Raw genomic sequence first — 19,257 nt, forward strand, 5'->3', positions numbered from 1 at the left:
GCCTTACAGCGTGATTTAAATTTAAAGGCAATGTTCCTGCGTTAGTGGAGACTGCATTCACGGCAAACACTGCATATGTCGGCTCAATCGGAAATAACCTTTACAGTTCTATCGTGCAATCTGTAACGCTTCAGCGATAGATTGAATAGAGCCCCTTAGTGTGTCGTAATGATGAAAATATAGGAACTATTAAAGACGTAGTTTGGTTTTCTGAATATTTCAGACTTGAGCTCAGGCTAGCTTATTAGTGTTGTTTTCTTAATTTGTGGCTTGTCTTTTAAATTAAACTTTTTATTGTAAAAAATAAGTAATTGTTATGACTGTATCTCAATTAAGTTGTCATAGAGAAGGGACACACCAAGAAGATGAACGGCTAAAAGTAGTGGGCAGCGTTAGTGATCAACTGATGTATGGTGACCGGTGGCGATTCAAAATGTTGAATCGTCAGGAAATGTACGGTACATATTCTAGTCAGAGGCAATAGGACAGCCACCCACTGCTTAAGTACTCGACTGATGTCTGTTGCTCTGGTTTCCTCTCTTATACACCATAGGGAAAACCTTGCTCTGTGGGGGAGTGATACAGCTGTGTGCTAAGACCAAGTGAAAGAATGAACACCAAACATAAATTATACACCATTCAATATCATACTTTTTTTTTTATTTCCATAAATTATGAAGGTAAAGAATGAGCACTGGAGCACGTCTCTGTCCTTAGCCTGCATATTTATCATTTTCTAACTTTCTTTAAAACATGATAGATGGTCATAAGGCAGTAAAATGAGTATAAAATATTGAAATATATAATTAACCAATAAGGCCCGAGGGGGTGTGGCATATGGCCAATATACCACGGCTAAGGGCTGTTCTTAGGCGCAAGGCAGAGTGCCTAGATACAGCCCTTAGCAGTGGTATATTAGCCATATGCCACAAATCCCAGAGGTGCCTTATTGCTATTATAAACAGGTTACCAACGTAATTAGAACAGTAAACAAATAGTTTTGCGTCATACCCATGGTATATTGTCTCGTATACCACGACTTCCAGCCAATCAGCATCCAGGGCTCAAACAACACTGTTTGTAATTAAAGTGACAAGTAGTTCAGACACACACAATTGCTGATATTCTCATAATTTGGGGATCAAATGCAGAATCTGGTCATAAAAACATGTATTTATAAGTTTCACATAATACTGACTGACAGGACTGTGCTCTGACCTGTTTACACCTTTCATATGGGTCCATTTGGTATCAATATGGCTTCAGACTTCCTTACCTTTCCTCCAATATCTCCAAGGAATGTTACAAGTCAATTAATCAAAGTCATGATTACAGAAATATGAAGAGGTGGAGATAAAAATGGAAATTAAACCGAAATGAACACCTGTTTAGACATTGAGGCATCTGAAAACATTATTGAAGTCAGTGAAGTGAACATCATCTTGCAAAAGGTTCTGGCCTGGATCCCACTCATCGCTACAAAAGCTGAATATTCTGAGACAAACATACCTACTTAAAATATAAATGTATGTGGAAACCACCCCTCACACTGCATTCCTAAACTAATTTTCTAAACTATCAACAAGAAACATACTGAAAACAAGCACATGAAAAGCAAACCAATAAAGTGCTAATTTAAAAAACTGCATTGAAACAACTCATAAATACAGTATATAAAGTGTTATGACATGGCCCTGTCTGTCAATGAATAGGATGGTATGGACAGATATATTTATGAATAGAACAGAGAATGAAAAGCATCCATGAGTAATAACTGTGTATCCTGATTCTGAGGTAAGTAGAAAACGGATTCATGAGCTGGTATCTTCAGAGAAGGAACCCTGGCTGGCTTTGATGCCAGTGGGTAGGAAAAATAAATCATATTCATCTCCCCCCTCTCTCATTCCATTCAGCACAGCAGACAGCAGTCATAGTTAAAATGGGCTAGCATACACGGCATGGGCAGTCAGTCACTCAGTCCAGCATGTGGTGTTGTCAGTTATAAACAAAGTCTAGTTAGTGTTGCCGTTCTATAACTCAGTCCAGTGGCTGGGGGTCAGCGATGGGCATGGTGTGCAGCACCTCATCCAGTAGCTGCAGGGCCCGGTGGAGATGGATCTCAATCCAGCACGGTGTCTCCTTGATGCTCTGCCGGGGGTAGTCAGGCCCCCAGCCCTTCACAAAGCTCATCCTCAGGATACACAGCCTGCGCAGGTCGTCCACTCCTATACCTGCAGCCGCAGACAAACCTGAAGGGAGGGGGTTAAAAACACTCAGTAGTTAGGGGGAAGTACTACATATTTGATAGAATGACTCACTCAGTGATTCACTACCTATATAGAGTTACACATCTAAGGCAGTGCACACATTTTCCCATTTCTGTAATTTCCTGAGATGCTCTGAGACAAGACAGATGGATATATTGCTTGGCAGACAGGTTAAAGGATGAATAGTGTGAAAAGAGAGACTTACTGATGGCGGGGGCGATGCCTCCCACAGAGCCAGGCCCGGGGATGTTTCCAGCCACTGCTGCTGCCTGTGCTGCAGCAGCCGCCTGGGCTGTGGCTGCCTGCTGCTGCATCTGCCTGTGGCACTGGCGCAGGTCAAACACCTGCACAGCACACAGAGAGAACAGGGAGGGTTAGGGACTACACACAATGGGGCAGAGGGGATAGGGGTTCAACTAGAGATGGGCAATTGAAATAATTTCACTATTCAAATAATATATCATGAAATGTGATATCCGGATAGTCTAAATACATGTTGTTGTTTTTTTGTTGCACTTATTACTGCGCGAGGGAGAGACTGTGGCGCTCTTTTGCTGCAGCAGGGGGAGGGTCCGGTGTGTTTGGGACGCAGGAGGGCAGGGCAAGCAGAGAGATGTAGAACGTATCAAAGCCGACTCACGCTAGTTAGAAAACTTCTAGCTACCATAGGTTATTTATCATCCCATCTGATAGTGCTGGTCTTGACTGCATTGATTACAGCAGTGTTTCCCAATTCTGGTCCTCCAGTACCCCCAACAGCACACATTTTTGTTGTAGCCCCGGACAAAAAACACTTGATTCAATTAATCGAGGGCTTGATAATTAGTTGAATCAGGTGTGCTGTTGCCAAGAGTTTACAAAGCTGTCATCAAGGCAAAGGGTGGCTATTTGAAGAATCTCAAATATAAAATATATTTTGATTTGGTTCAACACTTTTTTGGTTACTACATGATTCCATATGTGTTATTTCATAGTTTTGATGTCTTCACTATTATTCTACAATGTAGAAAATAGTCAAAATAAAGAAAGACCCTTGAATGAGTAGTTGTTCTAAAACTTTTGACCGGTAGTGTAAGTAAGCTACTGAGAGTGTGCATGTCATAAGAACTACATTCACACATTTGTTGTTTATTACATTATTACATCAAATGTCATGATATATCCTTCACAGGTTCTTGGTCTCTATACCATCTACAGTGCCTTCAGAAAGTATTCATACCCCTTGACTTTTTCCATATTTTGTTGTTACAAAGTAGGATTAAAATGGATTTAATTGTCATTTTTTGTTAACGATTTACATAAAATACTCTAATGTCACATGGATCATTTAATTTAGCTTTTTAACTGTTCAAATACTTTTTAGCTGTATATCGAATACTAAAGTCCGTTCAGATATTTGAATAACTGCTCATCCCTAGGTTCAACGGTCTAAAACGTAAGGATTTTAACCTGTTTTGAGAACAATCAACCTTCCCAAGCAGTCATATAACCACTGAGACGCATGTAAATAATAAAGATGAAAAACATTCCTTGTTTATTTAGGGGTGCCATTCCTCAGCAGTGAGTCTGTGGGCTGTGATATCAAATCAAATCTATTTGTCATATGCACAGAATACACATGGTGTGTACACAGTCCAATGACATGTTTACTTGCAGGTACACCTCTCAACTACGCAACAAAAATAAGAATAGAAGTAATTCAAATAATAATAATAATAATAAAAATAGTACAAAATAAAAGCTCAATGGAATACAATAAAAATATAATATCTCACCTTGATGTAGGCGCTGGGGTAGATCTTGTGCACTGCGTCTCCAGGGGCACGTCCTGCCTCCCTGTCCAGGTAATAACTCTGCACAAACACTGCATGATCGCTAAGGCAACGCACCCACACGTCCCCTTCCCCTTTACACTCCAGCTGCACCCCTTTACCAATGTGAAGTCTATAGAGCCAGGAAGAAAGCAGGGAAGAAGAGAAGCAAACAGAGAAACCGTTTTTTAAATATGCCTAAAAAAATACTTTATATTGCTATGGTACACTAATACTCTTCCAAAAATATGAATGATATAAAACTGAAGGGCGTGACAGGTACTCTGCTTAGCAATTTAATTTAGCAAAGACATTAAATCGTTCCTTTTTCAATTTTATATGGTAGAGTACCTGGCTCTCTCGATGGCCTCTGTCCTGTGGACGTTGCTGAGCTGACCCAGGCAGAAGCGGTCCCCTCCTGAGGGATCCACGTACCCGTCCACCGTAACAGTGGGGCAGCTGGCCGGAACCTTGAACGTCTCCCCAACCTGAACATCCATCTCAAAGTAGGCAATGGAGCACCAGTAGTCAGGGGCTGGAACATAACGAAAGCATCACCATCAATTCACATGTTCTTGGTCTCTATACCATCTACAGTGCCTTCAGAAAGTATTCATACCCCTTGACTTTTTCCATATTTTGTTGTGTTACAAAGTAGGATTAAAATGGATTTCATTGTCATTTTTTGTCAACGATTAACATAAAATAGTCTAATGTCAAAGTGGAAAATAAAACACTTAATCTTGATTAGATAAGTATTCAACCCCCTGAGTCAATACGTGTTAGAATCACCTTTGGCAGCTGTAAGTATTTCTGGGTAAATCTCTAAGAGCTTTGCACATCTGGATTGTACAATATTTGCCCATTATTCTTCAAAAAATTCTTCAAGCTCTATCAAGTTGGTTGTTGATCATTGCTAGACAGCCATTTTCAAGTCTTGCCATAGATTTTCAAGACGATTTAAGTCAAAATTGTAACTAGGCTAGGAACATTCAATGTCGTCTTTGTAAGCAACAGTGTATATTTGGCCTTGAGTTTTAAGTAATTGTCCTGCTGAAAGGTGAATTTGTCTCCCAGTGTTTGTTGGAAAGTTTTCCTCTAGGATTTTGCCTGTGCTTAGCTCTATTACGTTTATTTTTATCCTAAAAAACTCCCTAGTCCTTGCCGATGACAAGCATACCCATAACATGATGCAGCCACCACCATACTTGAACATTTAAAGAGTGGTACTAAGTGATGTGTTGTGTTTGCCCCAAATATGACGCTTTGTATTCAGGACAAATAGTTAATTTCTTTGCCACATTTTTTGCAGTATTACTTTAGTGCCTTATCGCAAACAGGATGCATGTTTTGGAATATTTTGTATTATGTACAGGCTTCCTTCTTTTCACTCTGTCATTTGTTAGTATTGTGAAATAACTACAATGTTGTTGATCCATCCTCAGTTATCTCCTATCACAGCCACTGTTGGCCTCATGGTGAAATCCTTGAGCGGTTTCCTTCCTCTCCGGCAACTGAGTTAGGAAGGGCACTTGTATCTTTGTATTAACTAGGTTTATCGATACACCATACAAAATGTAATTAATAACTGCACCGTGCTCAAAGGGATATTCAATGTCTGCTTCTTTTTTTCCATCTACCAATAGTTGCCCTTCTTTGCAAATCATTGGAAAACCTCCCTGGTCTTTGTGGTTGTGCTTGAAATTCACTGCTCGACCTTACAGATAATTGTATGTATGGGGTACAGAGATTAGGTAGTCATGAAAAAATTATGTTAAACAATTCTGCACACAGAGTGAGTCCATGCAACTTATTATGTGACTTGTTATGCACATTTGTACTCCTGAACTTATTTAGGCTTGCCATAACGAAGGGGTTGAATACTTATTGACTCAAGACATTTCAGCTTTTCATTTTTAGTTAATTTGTTTAAAAAAATCTAAAAACATAATTCCACTTTGACATTATGGGATAGTGTGTAGGCCAGTGACCAACAATCAAAATGTTATCAATTTTAAATGTAGGCTGTAACACAACAAAATGTGGAATAAGGGATGTGAATACTTTCTGAAGGCACTGTATTTCACACCTCATACCGGATCAGATGGGGACACATACTGTACATACAGAACTTACTCTCTGAGTAACCTTGCACACAGACTCACCAGGGTGATTGGAGATGGGGGGCTGGAATGCAATCTCATTGTGTGAGAGCCCTGGAAGAGAATGCCAGGTAAATAAATTAACAATCCAGAGAATGGTGCTGTTTGTACTGCTCGTGCTAAATGAGCAAAAAATGTATGTCAAATGGCATAACATTTACAATTTGACATTACAAGTGCAAACTCACATAATTTCTAGGAAATAGCCCTTTCATTTCACAAGACCATAATCTTTGTTACATGAATTCAATGTTAGGTTGCTGCTTTGGGGGAGATAACATATGTTAGGCTCAGATGTTTGCAGCACCACAAGCTGTATACCCAGAGAGGGGGACAACACGGCCACTCACAGTAGTGTGGGGTGTTGGGCATGGGTTGGTGGTGCTGCAGGTGCCCATTCTGGTGGTGAGGCACTGAGGGGGGGAAGTTCCCATTTCTCGGCCAGCTTGAGGTGGCACCTGAAAGCAGAACAGTCCCCCGTTGCATCAGATCATCAATATAGCAAGAAAATACCTAGCTTTGAACTAAACACAACTCACAATCACATTCGACACATACATAGGCTACAGTCTCAAGGGTGAGAGGAATTATATAACTGACCAAGGAGGAATGAACCCGCTGGAGATGCAATGTGGTAATGCTGAAAAGCTTTTTTGAGAGAAGAAACATTTTGAGAACCAGGTTCTGAGAAGTTAATAGGGTTTCTGTGAAAAGCAGTAGGGAATTAATTTGAAGGCTGTTATGATATATGGAGGGCGGATGAATATGAGTGCTACCTGTAATGGTTGTTTGTAAATGCAGGTCATTTCTGTAATTGCTAGTAGCATAGGCAGTGCAAGTTATATTTAGGCTTATGAATGCAGGTGCCCACTCACTTTAAAGGTCAACTTCCCCTTAGAACCAACTTCTCTGGTTTTAAACAGCCTATGTGGCATCGATATGAGTCAGAAACACACATTTGTGTGTCAAAATTGACTACAAAGTGGAAATATGATCATTTTGGTCATAAAGTACAAAACTGAGTTTTGTAAGTGAGTTTGTCACGACTTACTGGAGGGTTGGGGGTATGGATTATGATCATGCTCACTTGCTCAGTGCCCACTAACACGAGAGAAGCAGCTGTACTGATTGTGCTCTATCAGCTGCATGCTCTATCCAATCATATGGCCAGAACCTCCAGACAGTGAGATGGACCTGGGCTGCGTTCAGTACATTTTTACGTTCTGGCACGTTCAATTGAACGGAAACGGTGCTGTACTGAACGACTAGTTGAAAATACGGGGAGGGGTTGGGTTGTGGAACGCTGTCAGCATGGCCACTTCCCTTTTAAATACGTCACTTATTGCTTCAAGCCACACCCACCAAACGGGAGCAAACGTACCTCTAAGTGTTCAAGAACGTTTGGGGGAAACGTGACATTCGGTACAAACCGTTCCGCAACGTAGAAAACGTTCAAGCGAACTGAACGCACCTCTGGCCCGGTTTCCCAAAAGCATATTTTGGCTAAGTTCATCATTAGAACCATAGTAGGAGCATCCATTAAATCTCTGAAGTGTTTCCCAAAACCATCGTAACTAAAGTTGCACTTGTTATTTATTGACTGCCTCAGACCACTCATAGAACAGCTAAGTGCGTCGTTAGATGCAGAAGATCTCCGCTAAACATAAAATCAAGATGTTTATCTGTTTGACTGTGACCGCTGATAACTTTAGAACAGGGTTGACTACAAATACAAAGTTGTCAAAGTCTTTACAGTTGTTACAAAAAAGTGAAGGATGAAAATATGCTTCAAATGAAAACCGAGATGACTGCATTAAATATAAATATGCTACATGGGCCTATATATTTCAATCAATTTCATTGTCAATCAATTGAGTTCTATTGTGCCAATAGGCTATGGTCTAATTTTTGCCTCAATATATTTGTTGGGTAGCCTTGCATAATAAGCCACCTTGATATTTGCACCCATAGGTGATCATTTCTTTCTAGGAACTAATCCGTCGTCAGTATTGTGAAGTAATTATAATGTTATGGTAAGATTTGAATGGAGAAAGCTGATCCGAGAGCAGTGATGGTTCTTTTTCTATCTTATAAGCATCTAACGATGCACTTAAAGAACGTTCTCTGTGTGGTGTTTTGGGAAATGCACGTTACATCTTCAGCCATTGTAGGAACGATGCATCGTTAAAACAAGTAATGCCCCATATACACATCGTGACGTATCGCGGAGTGCCTAGATACTGCCCTTAGCTGTGGTATATTGGCCATATACCACAAACCCCCGAGATGCCTTATTGCTATTATAAACTGGTTACCTACTTCATTAGAGCAGTAAAAATAAATGTTTTGTCATACCCGTGGTATGCGGTCTGATATACCACGGCTGTCAGCCAATCAGCATTCAGGGCTCAAACCACCCAGTTTATAATATGCTGTATCTCATCTTCACGGAGTCTTGCCCCGCTACTGAACGGACAAGTGTAGTGTTTATAAAGCAAGATGGAGTAGAGCTTGTCTCTCGTCAGACATCGCATTTATTTTGGGAGATGGCAAAATATTTTTCAGGTGATAATAAAACATGTTTTGTTTAGTTACTTTTTCCCTCAACTTGTTTCTCTAACTTTATAGCAAGTCAAGCTAGCTTGCTAGCTAGCTAAATGCTAGGTTGAAGATACTACTGTAGCTAGTGATCTCCACCTAATAATTGTATTAAAAAACAAACGTCATTACCATCACAATAAACTTAAACGGGAGCAGCCAATGTGTATTATTTAACATTACTATTATAATAGTACTCACTTATAGCAATGGGTAATTGTTTACAAGTTGCTAGCCATCACCGAAAACCACATATTTTCATCTTCTGTGGTTTGGTAACTTCCTGTTCTTCGAAGGATGCGGCGTCCGTCTCACAACGGAGCCTTCAACCACAAGGGTTGTTGCGATTCCACTCCGTTGTGGACGTCCCGATTGAAATGCATGACATCTGGCGCAACGTAATGGAGTGCTTATTGGTAATGTGAATGATGCTTAAGCCTAAATTCCCTCGCTATCGGCAAACCCGGGCCCTGCTCATTAAGCAGTGCCTCAGACTTGTTTACGTAAGACAACACGTCGCCAATGTTATGTTGAAATAACCCATTATGGAGTGGCCACTTGCTGATGTGTTTGACAGTGTCAATCACTCGAGTCTGCCACTTTTTGGAGCAAAATGAGAATTGAGACGATCAGAGCGCACTTGTAACCCAACTGCAACGTGTCAATATTCCAAGCACACACGTTGCCACTCACCAGTGATTTGATAAGCTGATTGTGGCCTGGCTGCTCAATGTGCCTGCTAGCTAGCTTCATTGACAGTGCATTTAAAGTTTGACATGATTTTGTGCTATTCTTCATTGACTCAACATCAGCAAGACAAAGGAAGTGATCAAGCACGCCCCTATCCACATCGACAGGCTGTAGTGGAGCAGGTCGAGATCTTCAAGTTCCTCTGTGTCCACATCACTAAGGAATTAACATGGTCCACACACACCAACACAGTCATGAAGAACGCACGACAACGCTGAAAAGATTTGGCATGGGCCCTCAGATCCTCAAAAAGTTACACAGCTGCACCATTGAGAGCATCTTGACTGGCTGCATCATGTATGGCAACTGCTTGGCATCCGACCGCAAAGCACTACAGAGGGTAGTGCGTTTGGCCCAGTACACCACTGGGGCCAAGCTCCCTGCCATCCAGGACCTCTATACCAGGCGGTGTCAGATAAAGACCCTAAAAATTGTCAAAGACTCCAGCCACCCAAGTCAGAGACTGTTCTCTCTGCTACCGCACGGTAAGCGGTACCGATGCAGCAAGTCTGGAACCAACAGGACCCTGAACAGCTTCTACCCACAAGCCATAAGACTACTAAATAGTTAACCAAATAGGACTATCAGCATTGACCCTCTTTACACCAACTCTTGACTCATGACATACGCTGCTGCTGCTACTGTTTATCATCTATCCTGTTGCCTAGACTAAGGAGCTTTACCCACTTTACCCCTACCTATAGGTACAGTACATACAGTATCTACCTCAATTACCTTGTACCCCTGCACATTGACTCAGTATTGGTACCCCATGTAAAATCTAATCAAAATCTAATTTTATTGGTCACGTACACATATTTAGCAGATGTTATTGCGGTTGTAGCGAAATGCTTGTGTTCCTAGCTCCAACAATGCAGTAGTATCTAACAATTCACAACAATACACACAAATCTCAAAGTAAAAGAATGGAATTAAGAAATATATCAATATTAGGACGAGCAATGTGGCATTGACTAGAATACAGTATGTACAGTGGGGAGAACAAGTATTTGATACACTGCCGATTTTGCAGGTTTTCCTACTTACAAAGCATGTAGAGGTCTGTAATTGTTATCATAGGTACACTTCAACTGTGAGAGACGGAATCTAAAACAAAAATCCAGAAAATCACATTGTATGATTTTTAAGTAATTAATTTGCATTTTATTGCATGACATAAGTATTTGATTACCTACCAACCAGTAAGAATTCCGGCTCTCACAGACCTGTTAGTTTTTCTTTAAGAAGCCCTCCTGTTCTCCACTCATTACCTGTATTAACTGCACCTGTTTGAACTCATTACCTGTATAAAAAGACATGTCCACACACTCAATCAAACAGACTCCAACCTCTCCACAATGGCCAAGACCAGAGAGCTGTGTAAGGACATCAGGGATAAAATTGTAGACCTGCACAAGGCTGGGATGGGCTACAGGACAATAGGCAAGCAGCTTGGTGAGAAGGCAACAACTGTTGGCGCAATTATTAGAAAATGGAAGAAGTTCAAGATGACAGTCAATCACCCTCGGTCTGGGGCTCCATGCAAGATCTCACCTCGTGGGGCATCAATGATCATGAGGAAGGTGAGGGATCAGCCCAGAACTACACGGCAGGACCTTGTCAATGACCTGAAGAAAGCTGGGACCACAGTCTCAAAGAAAACCATTAGTAACCCACTACGCCGTCATGGATTAAAATCCTGCAGCGCACGCAAGGTCCCCCTTTTCAAGCCAGCGCATGTCCAGGCCCGTCTGAAGTTTGCCAATGACCATCTGGATGATCCAGAGGAGGAATGGGAGAAGGTCATGTGGTCTGATGAGACAAAAATAGAGCTTTTTGGTCTAAACTCCACTCGCCGTGTTTGGAGGAAGAAGAAGGATGAGTACAACCCCAAGAACACCATCCCAACCGTGAAGCATGGAGGTGGAAACATCATTCTTTGGGGATGCTTTTCTGCAAAGGGGACAGGACGACTGCACCGTATTGAGGGGAGGATGGATGGGGCCATGTATCGCGAGATCTTGGCCAACAACCTCCTTCCCTCAGTTAGCGCATTGAAGATGGGTCGTGGCTGGGTCTTCCAGCATGACAACGACCCGAAACACACAGCCAGGGCAACTAAGGAGTGGCTCCGTAAGAAGCATCTCAAGGACCTGGAGTGGCCTAGCCAGTCTCCAGACCTGAACCCAATAGAAAATCTTTGGAGGGAGCTGAAAGTCCGTATTGCCCAGTGACAGCCCCAAAACCTGAAGGATCTGGAGAAGGTCTGTATGGAGAAGTGGGCCAAAATCCCTGCTGCAGTGTGTGCAAACCTGGTCAAGACCTACAGGAAACGTATGATCTCTGTAATTGTAAAAGGTTTCTGTACCAAATATTAAGTTCTGCTTTTCTGATGTATCAAATACTTATGTCATGCAATAAAATGCAAATTAATTACTTAAAAATCATACAATGTGATTTTCTGGATTTCTGTTTTAGATTCTGTCTCTCACAGTTGAAGTGTACCTATGATAAAAAATTACAGACCTCTACATGCTTTGTAAGTAGGAAAACCTGCAAAATCGGCAGTGTATCAAATACTTGTTCTACCCACTGTATATAGCAAAGTTATCGTTACTCATTGTTTATTTATTCTTTCTGTTATAATTTTTCTATATTTTTCTCTCTGCATTGTTGGGAAGGGTCCGTAAGGAAGCATTTCAATGTTAGTCTACAGCTGTTGTTTACGAAGCATGTGACAAATACAATTTTATTTGATAGTTGGAACTTAGCTAGCTAGCTAGCTAGCTAGCAAGTGACTTTGGGCACTGATAAACAACGTGTAGCTTGTGATTTACTTACGATAGTTTGACAGCTTGCAGATTAAGTTGTAGACATGTTATTGTTCTCAGAAATCAGTCCTGAGCGAGCAGCCAGACCTTCGACTTGATAGACTGTATGCAGTGCACTGACTCGATTTTCCATGCACCTTTTTTAACTTGAGAAATACTGCACCAGACCACCTTAGCTAGATGTAAAATTGTGTGACTAAGACAACCTAAATGAATTACAGATTTCTTGATTTATCCTATATTAATTCTGACTATTTTGAGGAAGTGACTATTTTGAGGAAATGGCTATGTTGTTGCTATGGTGACTCAGGATGTACAAACAACAGCATTTCTTAACTAGCAATCTTCAAAACAAGGCCAAATCAGGAAGTGCAGTGGTGTTTCACTGGGTTGGGTTCAATTCTATTTAAATTCAGTCAATTCAGGAAGCAAATTGAATTTACCCCAACCCTGGTATTGTATTAAAATGTGGAGGGCTGAGTGTGGGTGCTTACTGTGATGGTATGTGGAGCTCTGTGCCAGGGGGAAGCCGTTCTGCTGTGAGCTCTGTCCCTGTGCTGGGCCTGGGCCTGGCCCTGAGGATAGCTGCCGCAGCCCTTCACTGCTATGGCTCCCTGACAGAAGGCTACTGGACTGGGCTACAGGGACAGAAGCAGGACGGGCAAGAGTGGGTGGGTATGGAAAACATACAAGCACACACACACACACCCAGACACAAACACACATACACCACGATACAGACACACAAACTTGGGGTATGAGGGAGCCACTGTGTCCTGCATTTATGTCAGGAGCGTATTCACCACAAAATGAAACTTTACATTTAAGGGGAGTAATGAACTACATGACATGGGAGGGTTAAACACAACACAGTGTCTCACTTGAAGCTCCAGCAGCGAGGCTGGAGAAGGCAGAGGTGGAGGCTGAGCTGCTGCCCTCAGGGGGAGGGAGCAGGGCCGGGCTGCTGAACGACTCCTGGGGACCCCCTGGTCTGGATGGTTGGTGCTGGATGGTCTGATGGTGGCCCTCCGCACCAGAGTGAGATGGCTGGTTCTCAAATTCATACTCATCTTTGACCATGAGTGTGCCTGGTAGGGCAGGTTGGGTGAGAGGGTCAAGGTTTTGGGGAACTTCACTTTAATCCTCCATTGTGAACAGCAAATTACTAGTACAGAGCGAGAGCCTCCCTTACCTGAGCTTGAAAGAGTCAGTCCTGAAAGGTCTGTGAAGAGAAGTAGAAGGACACATGAGATCCAACTTAGAATTCAAAGGAAAAGTCAAGAGGGCCTAAACTACAGTATTCAAGAAAATAAAACCCACTCACCAATCCCTGGTGATACCACCCTCTCGTAGTGGTACGGGTTAACACACACATTGTCAGCTTTGAGGTCAAAAGCAAACTGGCAGTATTTCACATGCTTCAGTTCATTCTTGTGCAGGTCAGGCCACCGCCACAGTCTGGCATAGATCACATGGGGGAAGCCTTTACGCCCCGCAACCTGAGAGCACAGATGAGAAGACGAGAGTTATGAACACAGTACAGCAGTCATCTGAAATCAGAGTGTTCCTGAAAGAAAAAAAGAGTTCAGCCTGTAATGCGAGTGGAATATCTCCTATCTATCAGCAAGGTGGAATTCATTAGGCACCAAAGGAACTGAAACAGGGAGGGACTACCAGTTCTTGTCCAATAAGAAATGCTCTTTTTCGTTTTCTGTTGCAAAATGTTTTACTACAGGGTGCCCTAATGAATGACCAAGCTATTACCTGCAGGCGTCCATCCAGGGTGCGCTGTATGGTGACACACTTGCTGGGGTGAGCTCCGTTAGTGGTGATGGCTGTGATTAAAGAATCTAGCTCATCTTTCTTCTCCTTCAGTTTCTTAACGAGGCTCTCAATGGCTCGCTTGGCGAAGGTCTCGCTCTCTCCACCCTGTCTGTGGCACATCAGGCTGTGCACGATGCTCAGACAAGCGTCGTTGCTTGTGGGGGTGTTTGTGATCGACATCTTGCTCACTGTTCCACAGTCTCTATTACTTGGAGTTCAATCTTATGGAGGCTTCCAGTTTAGTCCTCACTCTAGATCAATGATGAGTGAAAAACACATTTTCTGAAGCCTTTTGCCAGGGTGAGAATGGAATGTGTCCCGTTCACTCTACAGAAGGTGGGGTGTCCAGGACAGACTGCAGTGAGGGAGACAGAAAATAACAATGTTAGAGCACTCCCGTACTATCAGTGCACAGAAGCATTGACTGACAGCAAATTAATGATGCCATCATGTTTACTAGCAAACGTTGGCACAACAAACTTCACTAGCTAGCTACTTTTCTACACAATCTTGGCTAATTAGTTACAAAAACACAAATATTACTTACAAAAGCTAACTATTTTGGCATAAAATGCCTCAAATCGTGTCTGAGACTAACGTTAGCTAATGCAAATACCCAGCTAGCTAGCTAAATAGCTAAGGTTAACATTTACATCTGTGATAGTAAACTAGCTAGCTAGTAGGCTGGCTAGCTTACAAATCCAAAGATTATGTGGGTAAATTGTAGCTAATAGTCAGTGTAGCTAAATAAATAAATAAAAAAAGTAATACTTTCTCGTAGCAAACCGAAAATGTTATCGTTGAGCTAGTTAGCTTGCTAACCGACAACAAAACCAGTGTTCTTTGAATCGAAATTCGAGTCAATATTTGATTATCTTCTGATCATGATGCGACTGTCTTTGATGTTTTTCAATTGTGCCAGTGGTTAAACAAAACAAACATGGTCGCAATATACTGGTAAACAATGCTAAAGTGCTAGCTATGAAAATAAACAACTCCCTCTCTCCCTGCAACGCCCTCGCGACTCCAGTGCAATGAGTACATTGCTCCAGTGCTACTCATGTCAGCAGGGGGAGCGTGTTCTGTGAGTCAGCGTTGCTCGAGCTCAGAGAGGCTGGTCGGCTTAGAGTTGGCTCTAGGGCTGTAGCTCAATTGGTAGAGCATGGCGCTTGTAACGCCAGGGTAGTGGGTTCGATCCCCGGGACTACCCATACGTTAAAATGTATGCGCACATGACTATAAGTCGCTTTGGATAAAAGCGTCTGCTAAGTGGCTTATTATTATATAGTCAGCTTTTATTTCTTATCGGTATGTGTTCATTCCGTTTTCCATTCATGACAAACAAATGTCATTTATAAAATGTCAATGTCATTTTCACTTGCAGCTGTCCTACAAACTCATGTAGAAGTTTTAGAAGTCCCATGAGGTCTGAAAAACCAAGATGTGCCTGCATGAGTCAATCTTTGCTCCTGATTTATAACCTGCAAATGTAATTCGTTTCCAAGTAAATGTACCATAGACCTACAGTACCAGTCAAAAGTTTGGACACACCTACTCATTCCAGAGTTTTTCTTTATTTTTACTATTTTCTACATTGTAGAATAATAGTGAAGACATCAAAACTATTAAATAACACATATGGAATCATGTAGTAACCAAAAAAGTGTTAAACAAATCAAAATATATGTTATATTTGAGATTCTTCAAAGTAGCCACCCCTTGCCTTGATGACAGCTTTGCACACTCTTGGCATTCTCTCAACCAGCTTCATGAGGTTGTCACCTGGAATGCGTTTCAATTAACAGGTGTGCCTTGTTAAAAGTTAATTTGTGGAATTTCTTTCCTTCTTAATGTGTTTCAGCCATTCAGTTGTGTTGTGACAAGATAGGGGTGGTATACAGAAGATAGCCAAGTCCATATTATGGCAAGAACAGCTCAAATAAGCAAAGAGAAACGACAGTCCAACATTACTTAAAGACATGAAGGTCAGTCAATACTGAACATTTCAAGAACTTTGAAAGTTTCTTCAAGTGCAGTCGCAAAAACCATCAAGTGCTATGATGAAACTGGCTCTCATGAGGACCGCCACAGGAAAGGAAGACCCAGAGTTACCTCTGATGCAGAGGATAAGTTCATTAGAGTTACCAGCCTCAGATTGCAGCCCAAATCAATGCTTCACAGAGTTCAAGTAACAGACACATCTCAACATCAACTGTTCAGAGGAGACTGCATGAATCAGGCCTTCATGGTCAAATTGCTGCAAAGAAACCACTACTAAAGGACACCAATAATAAGAAGAGACTTGCTTGGGCCAAGAAACACAAGCAATGGAAATATGTCCTTTGGTCTGATGAGTCCAAATTTGAGATTTTTGGTTCCAACCACTGTGTCTTTGTGAGATGCAGAGTAGGTGAACGGATGATCTCCACATGTGTGGTTCCCACCGTGAAGCATGGAGGAAGAGGTGTGATGGTGTGGGGGTGCTTTGCTGGTGACACTGTGGGTGATTTATTTAGAATTCAAGGCACACTTAACCAGCATGGCTACCACAGCATTCTGCAGCGATACGCCACCCCATCTGGTTTGCGCTTAGTGGGACTATCATTTGTTTTTCAACAGGACAATGACCCAAAACACACCTCCAGGCTGTGTAAGGGATATTTGACCAAGGAGAGTGATGGAGTGCTGCATCAGATGAACTGGCCTCCACAATAACCCAACCTCAACCCAATTGAGATGGTTTGGGATGAGTTGGACCGCAGAGTGAAGGAAAAGCAGCCAACAAGTGCTCAGCATATGTGGGAACTCCTTCAAGACTGTTGGAAAAGCATTCCTCATGAAGCTGGTTGAGAGAATGCCAAGAGTGTGCAAAGCTGTCATAAAGGCAAAGGGTGGCTACTTTGAAGAATCTTTGATTTGTTGAACACTTTTTTGTAGGTGTGTCCAAAATGTTGACTGGTACTGTATGTGCATTTCCAACAATCTGGAGATTTTATCTGGCATTTCATTCAACAACACCATATGCGAACCATGTCTTCATGCTGCAAAACAAATAAAGTTTATTTTTCCTCAAGATAATTAATTTCCACAGTATGCAATAAGTCTACTGAACATTCACATGCACATCAAATTTACAAAATAAATGACCATCACCTTTCAAGTCATTAATAAATACTCTGAAATAATAGTTGTAACAGCTCAATTGGTATTAGGCACAGTATACAGTAAATCAAATAAAATCACTTTATCACGTGTTTAGCAGATGTTAATGTGGGTGTAGCGAAATGCTTGTGTTTCTAGCTCCGACAGTGCAGTATATCTAAGAAGTAATATCTAACAATTTCACAACATATACCCAATACACACAAATCTGAGTAAAGCAATGGAATTAAGAATATAGTTGTGATTAACAAATGCATGTCAGTGAAAAGCAAATCTTGACTGAGCACCAAGTTTAGTTGGTTTCAAAGTTCAGTGTTATTCCATAGAGGTTGTTTCTCCTTCCGTCTGCTGACAGCAGAAGAAGGGTGGTGATGTGACATGTTTGTTTTCCATCTGTCCTGCAGGCAAAGCCATGATAAGGGCCTCAGAGTAGCCATGCCAGAGAAGGGAAGTGGGAGGGTTTGGGGGCAGAGAGTGGTGGGTAGAGAGAGACTGGCCAGTAAACAGAGGCTGGCTGGGGGGTGGATTGAATGTTCCATAGAGATTGTTGAGAGATTGTTGGTGTTGGGGCCCAGGAATCTGACAGCCCCCTTTCCCTACTGCTCCCCACTTGGAATGGTGTCTCATCCTGAGTGATGGTCTACAAGTCTCCAGGCCCTAACACCTCCTTATCACCATCACATAGAGGGGGGCTTGCATTGCATTTGGCTCTAGAAGGATGTGTGATGGCAGGGTCGTAGGGGGTGTGAGTCAGACTGAGGCAGATAGATTAGCCCACAAATAAGTGGGCAGAAAGGATTTAAAACATTCATTTGGTTCCATGGACATGGACAGTATATTACGTATTCAGGAAAAATTACTTTTTGCAAGCAAACTTAATCTATGGCTCTGTACATCATCTGTATCTTTCTGCTTCTGCTTTCTACAAATGTAGAGGTTTGACATTTTGCAGAGACATAAAGTTGTCTGCAATAAAGAAAAGCAATAACACCTTCTATATTGTTTACCCTTTGATTTCACATTATCTGACCTGATATGACACTCCTCTTGAAAGGTTTTCCTTTTCTTTCTTTAAAACAAATATCATGGTCCTCTGTAGCTCAGCTGGTAGAGCACGGCGCTTGTAATGCCAAGGTAGTGGGTTTGATCCCCGGGACCACCCATACACAAAAATGTATGCACGCATGACTGTAAGTCGCTTTGGATAAAAGTGTCTGCTAAATGGCATATTATTATTTATATAAAAAAAATATGCTTTTAGTTTTTTTTTATACCAAATACAAACATACACAGAAGAACAACCACTTACAGATGCACACAAGCAACGACTACACCTCCTCTGCCCAGACCCGCATGCTCATGCCTCCATCCCTAGTGCCTGCATTATTGTTGCCACATGGCCTTAAATTGTACCAATTCACTTTTCTCGGTTGCCCATGCTATTTCAAAATTTCAATAATAAATCATTAGATTATTCCATTGTGTTAATGATGGTGGATTCATTGATTTCCAAGTTTTTAATTTAAAAAAAATTCAAGATGATTGATGAGAAGAGAATCGTCCAGCCCATTGGGTATCTCACTACACCTCTATATGCTATGTTTTGAAATATACAGACAGACAGATTAAAAGTAAATTTACATTGTAATACTTCTGACAGCCAACTTTATAGCATTCCCAGACAGAATGGATTATTTAATCATTGTAAGTTTTACACTTCAGACATGACTTTGCCATTGTGCTGTAGAATTTGTGAAATTTGTCTCTTCTATAATACATTCTATATTGAAGGTTGCTCTGATGTCCAAAAGATTTCAAATCGAAATTTTGTGATATGTAACTTTTAAATTGC

The 19,257-nt window shown here is 41.6% G+C and overlaps 1 protein-coding gene across 2 annotated transcripts; it reads right to left on the reverse strand.

Moving 5' to 3' along the window:
* Window positions 1-638: 638 nt before the first annotated feature.
* LOC121582175 (mothers against decapentaplegic homolog 4) lies at window positions 639-15,298 on the reverse strand. 2 transcript variants are annotated; one of them, XM_041897799.2, is made up of 12 exons: window positions 15,015-15,298; window positions 14,184-14,598; window positions 13,744-13,918; window positions 13,612-13,641; window positions 13,301-13,507; window positions 12,914-13,057; window positions 6,591-6,698; window positions 6,244-6,294; window positions 4,430-4,613; window positions 4,043-4,211; window positions 2,473-2,611; window positions 639-2,249 (listed from the first exon to the last, which is right to left on the reverse strand). In XM_041897799.2, exons 2-12 carry the CDS (start codon window positions 14,421-14,423, stop codon window positions 2,038-2,040), a joined length of 1,659 nt encoding a protein of 552 aa, XP_041753733.1. In that variant the 5' UTR covers window positions 14,424-14,598; window positions 15,015-15,298; the 3' UTR covers window positions 639-2,037. The 2 variants fall into 2 exon arrangements, with proteins under 2 accessions (XP_041753733.1, XP_041753734.1); XM_041897800.2 differs by lacking the exon at window positions 12,914-13,057.
* Window positions 15,299-19,257: the final 3,959 nt, after the last annotated feature.

The sequence above is a fragment of the Coregonus clupeaformis genome, chromosome 15, assembly GCF_020615455.1.
Source record: "Coregonus clupeaformis isolate EN_2021a chromosome 15, ASM2061545v1, whole genome shotgun sequence".
NCBI lineage: Eukaryota > Metazoa > Chordata > Actinopteri > Salmoniformes > Salmonidae > Coregonus > Coregonus clupeaformis.

Excerpts from the sequence above, each read along its gene's own strand:
- LOC121582175 (XM_041897799.2), bottom strand. The coding sequence starts at position 14,423 with ATGTCGATCACAAACACCCCCACAAGCAACGACGCTTGTCTGAGCATC. Across the intron at positions 6,295-6,590 it reads GCCCAACACCCCACACTACT|GGCTCTCACACAATGAGATT; the intron begins GTGAGTGGCCGT and ends ATTCTCTTCCAG. Across the intron at positions 4,212-4,429 it reads GAGGCCATCGAGAGAGCCAG|ACTTCACATTGGTAAAGGGG; the intron begins GTACTCTACCAT and ends CTGGCTCTATAG.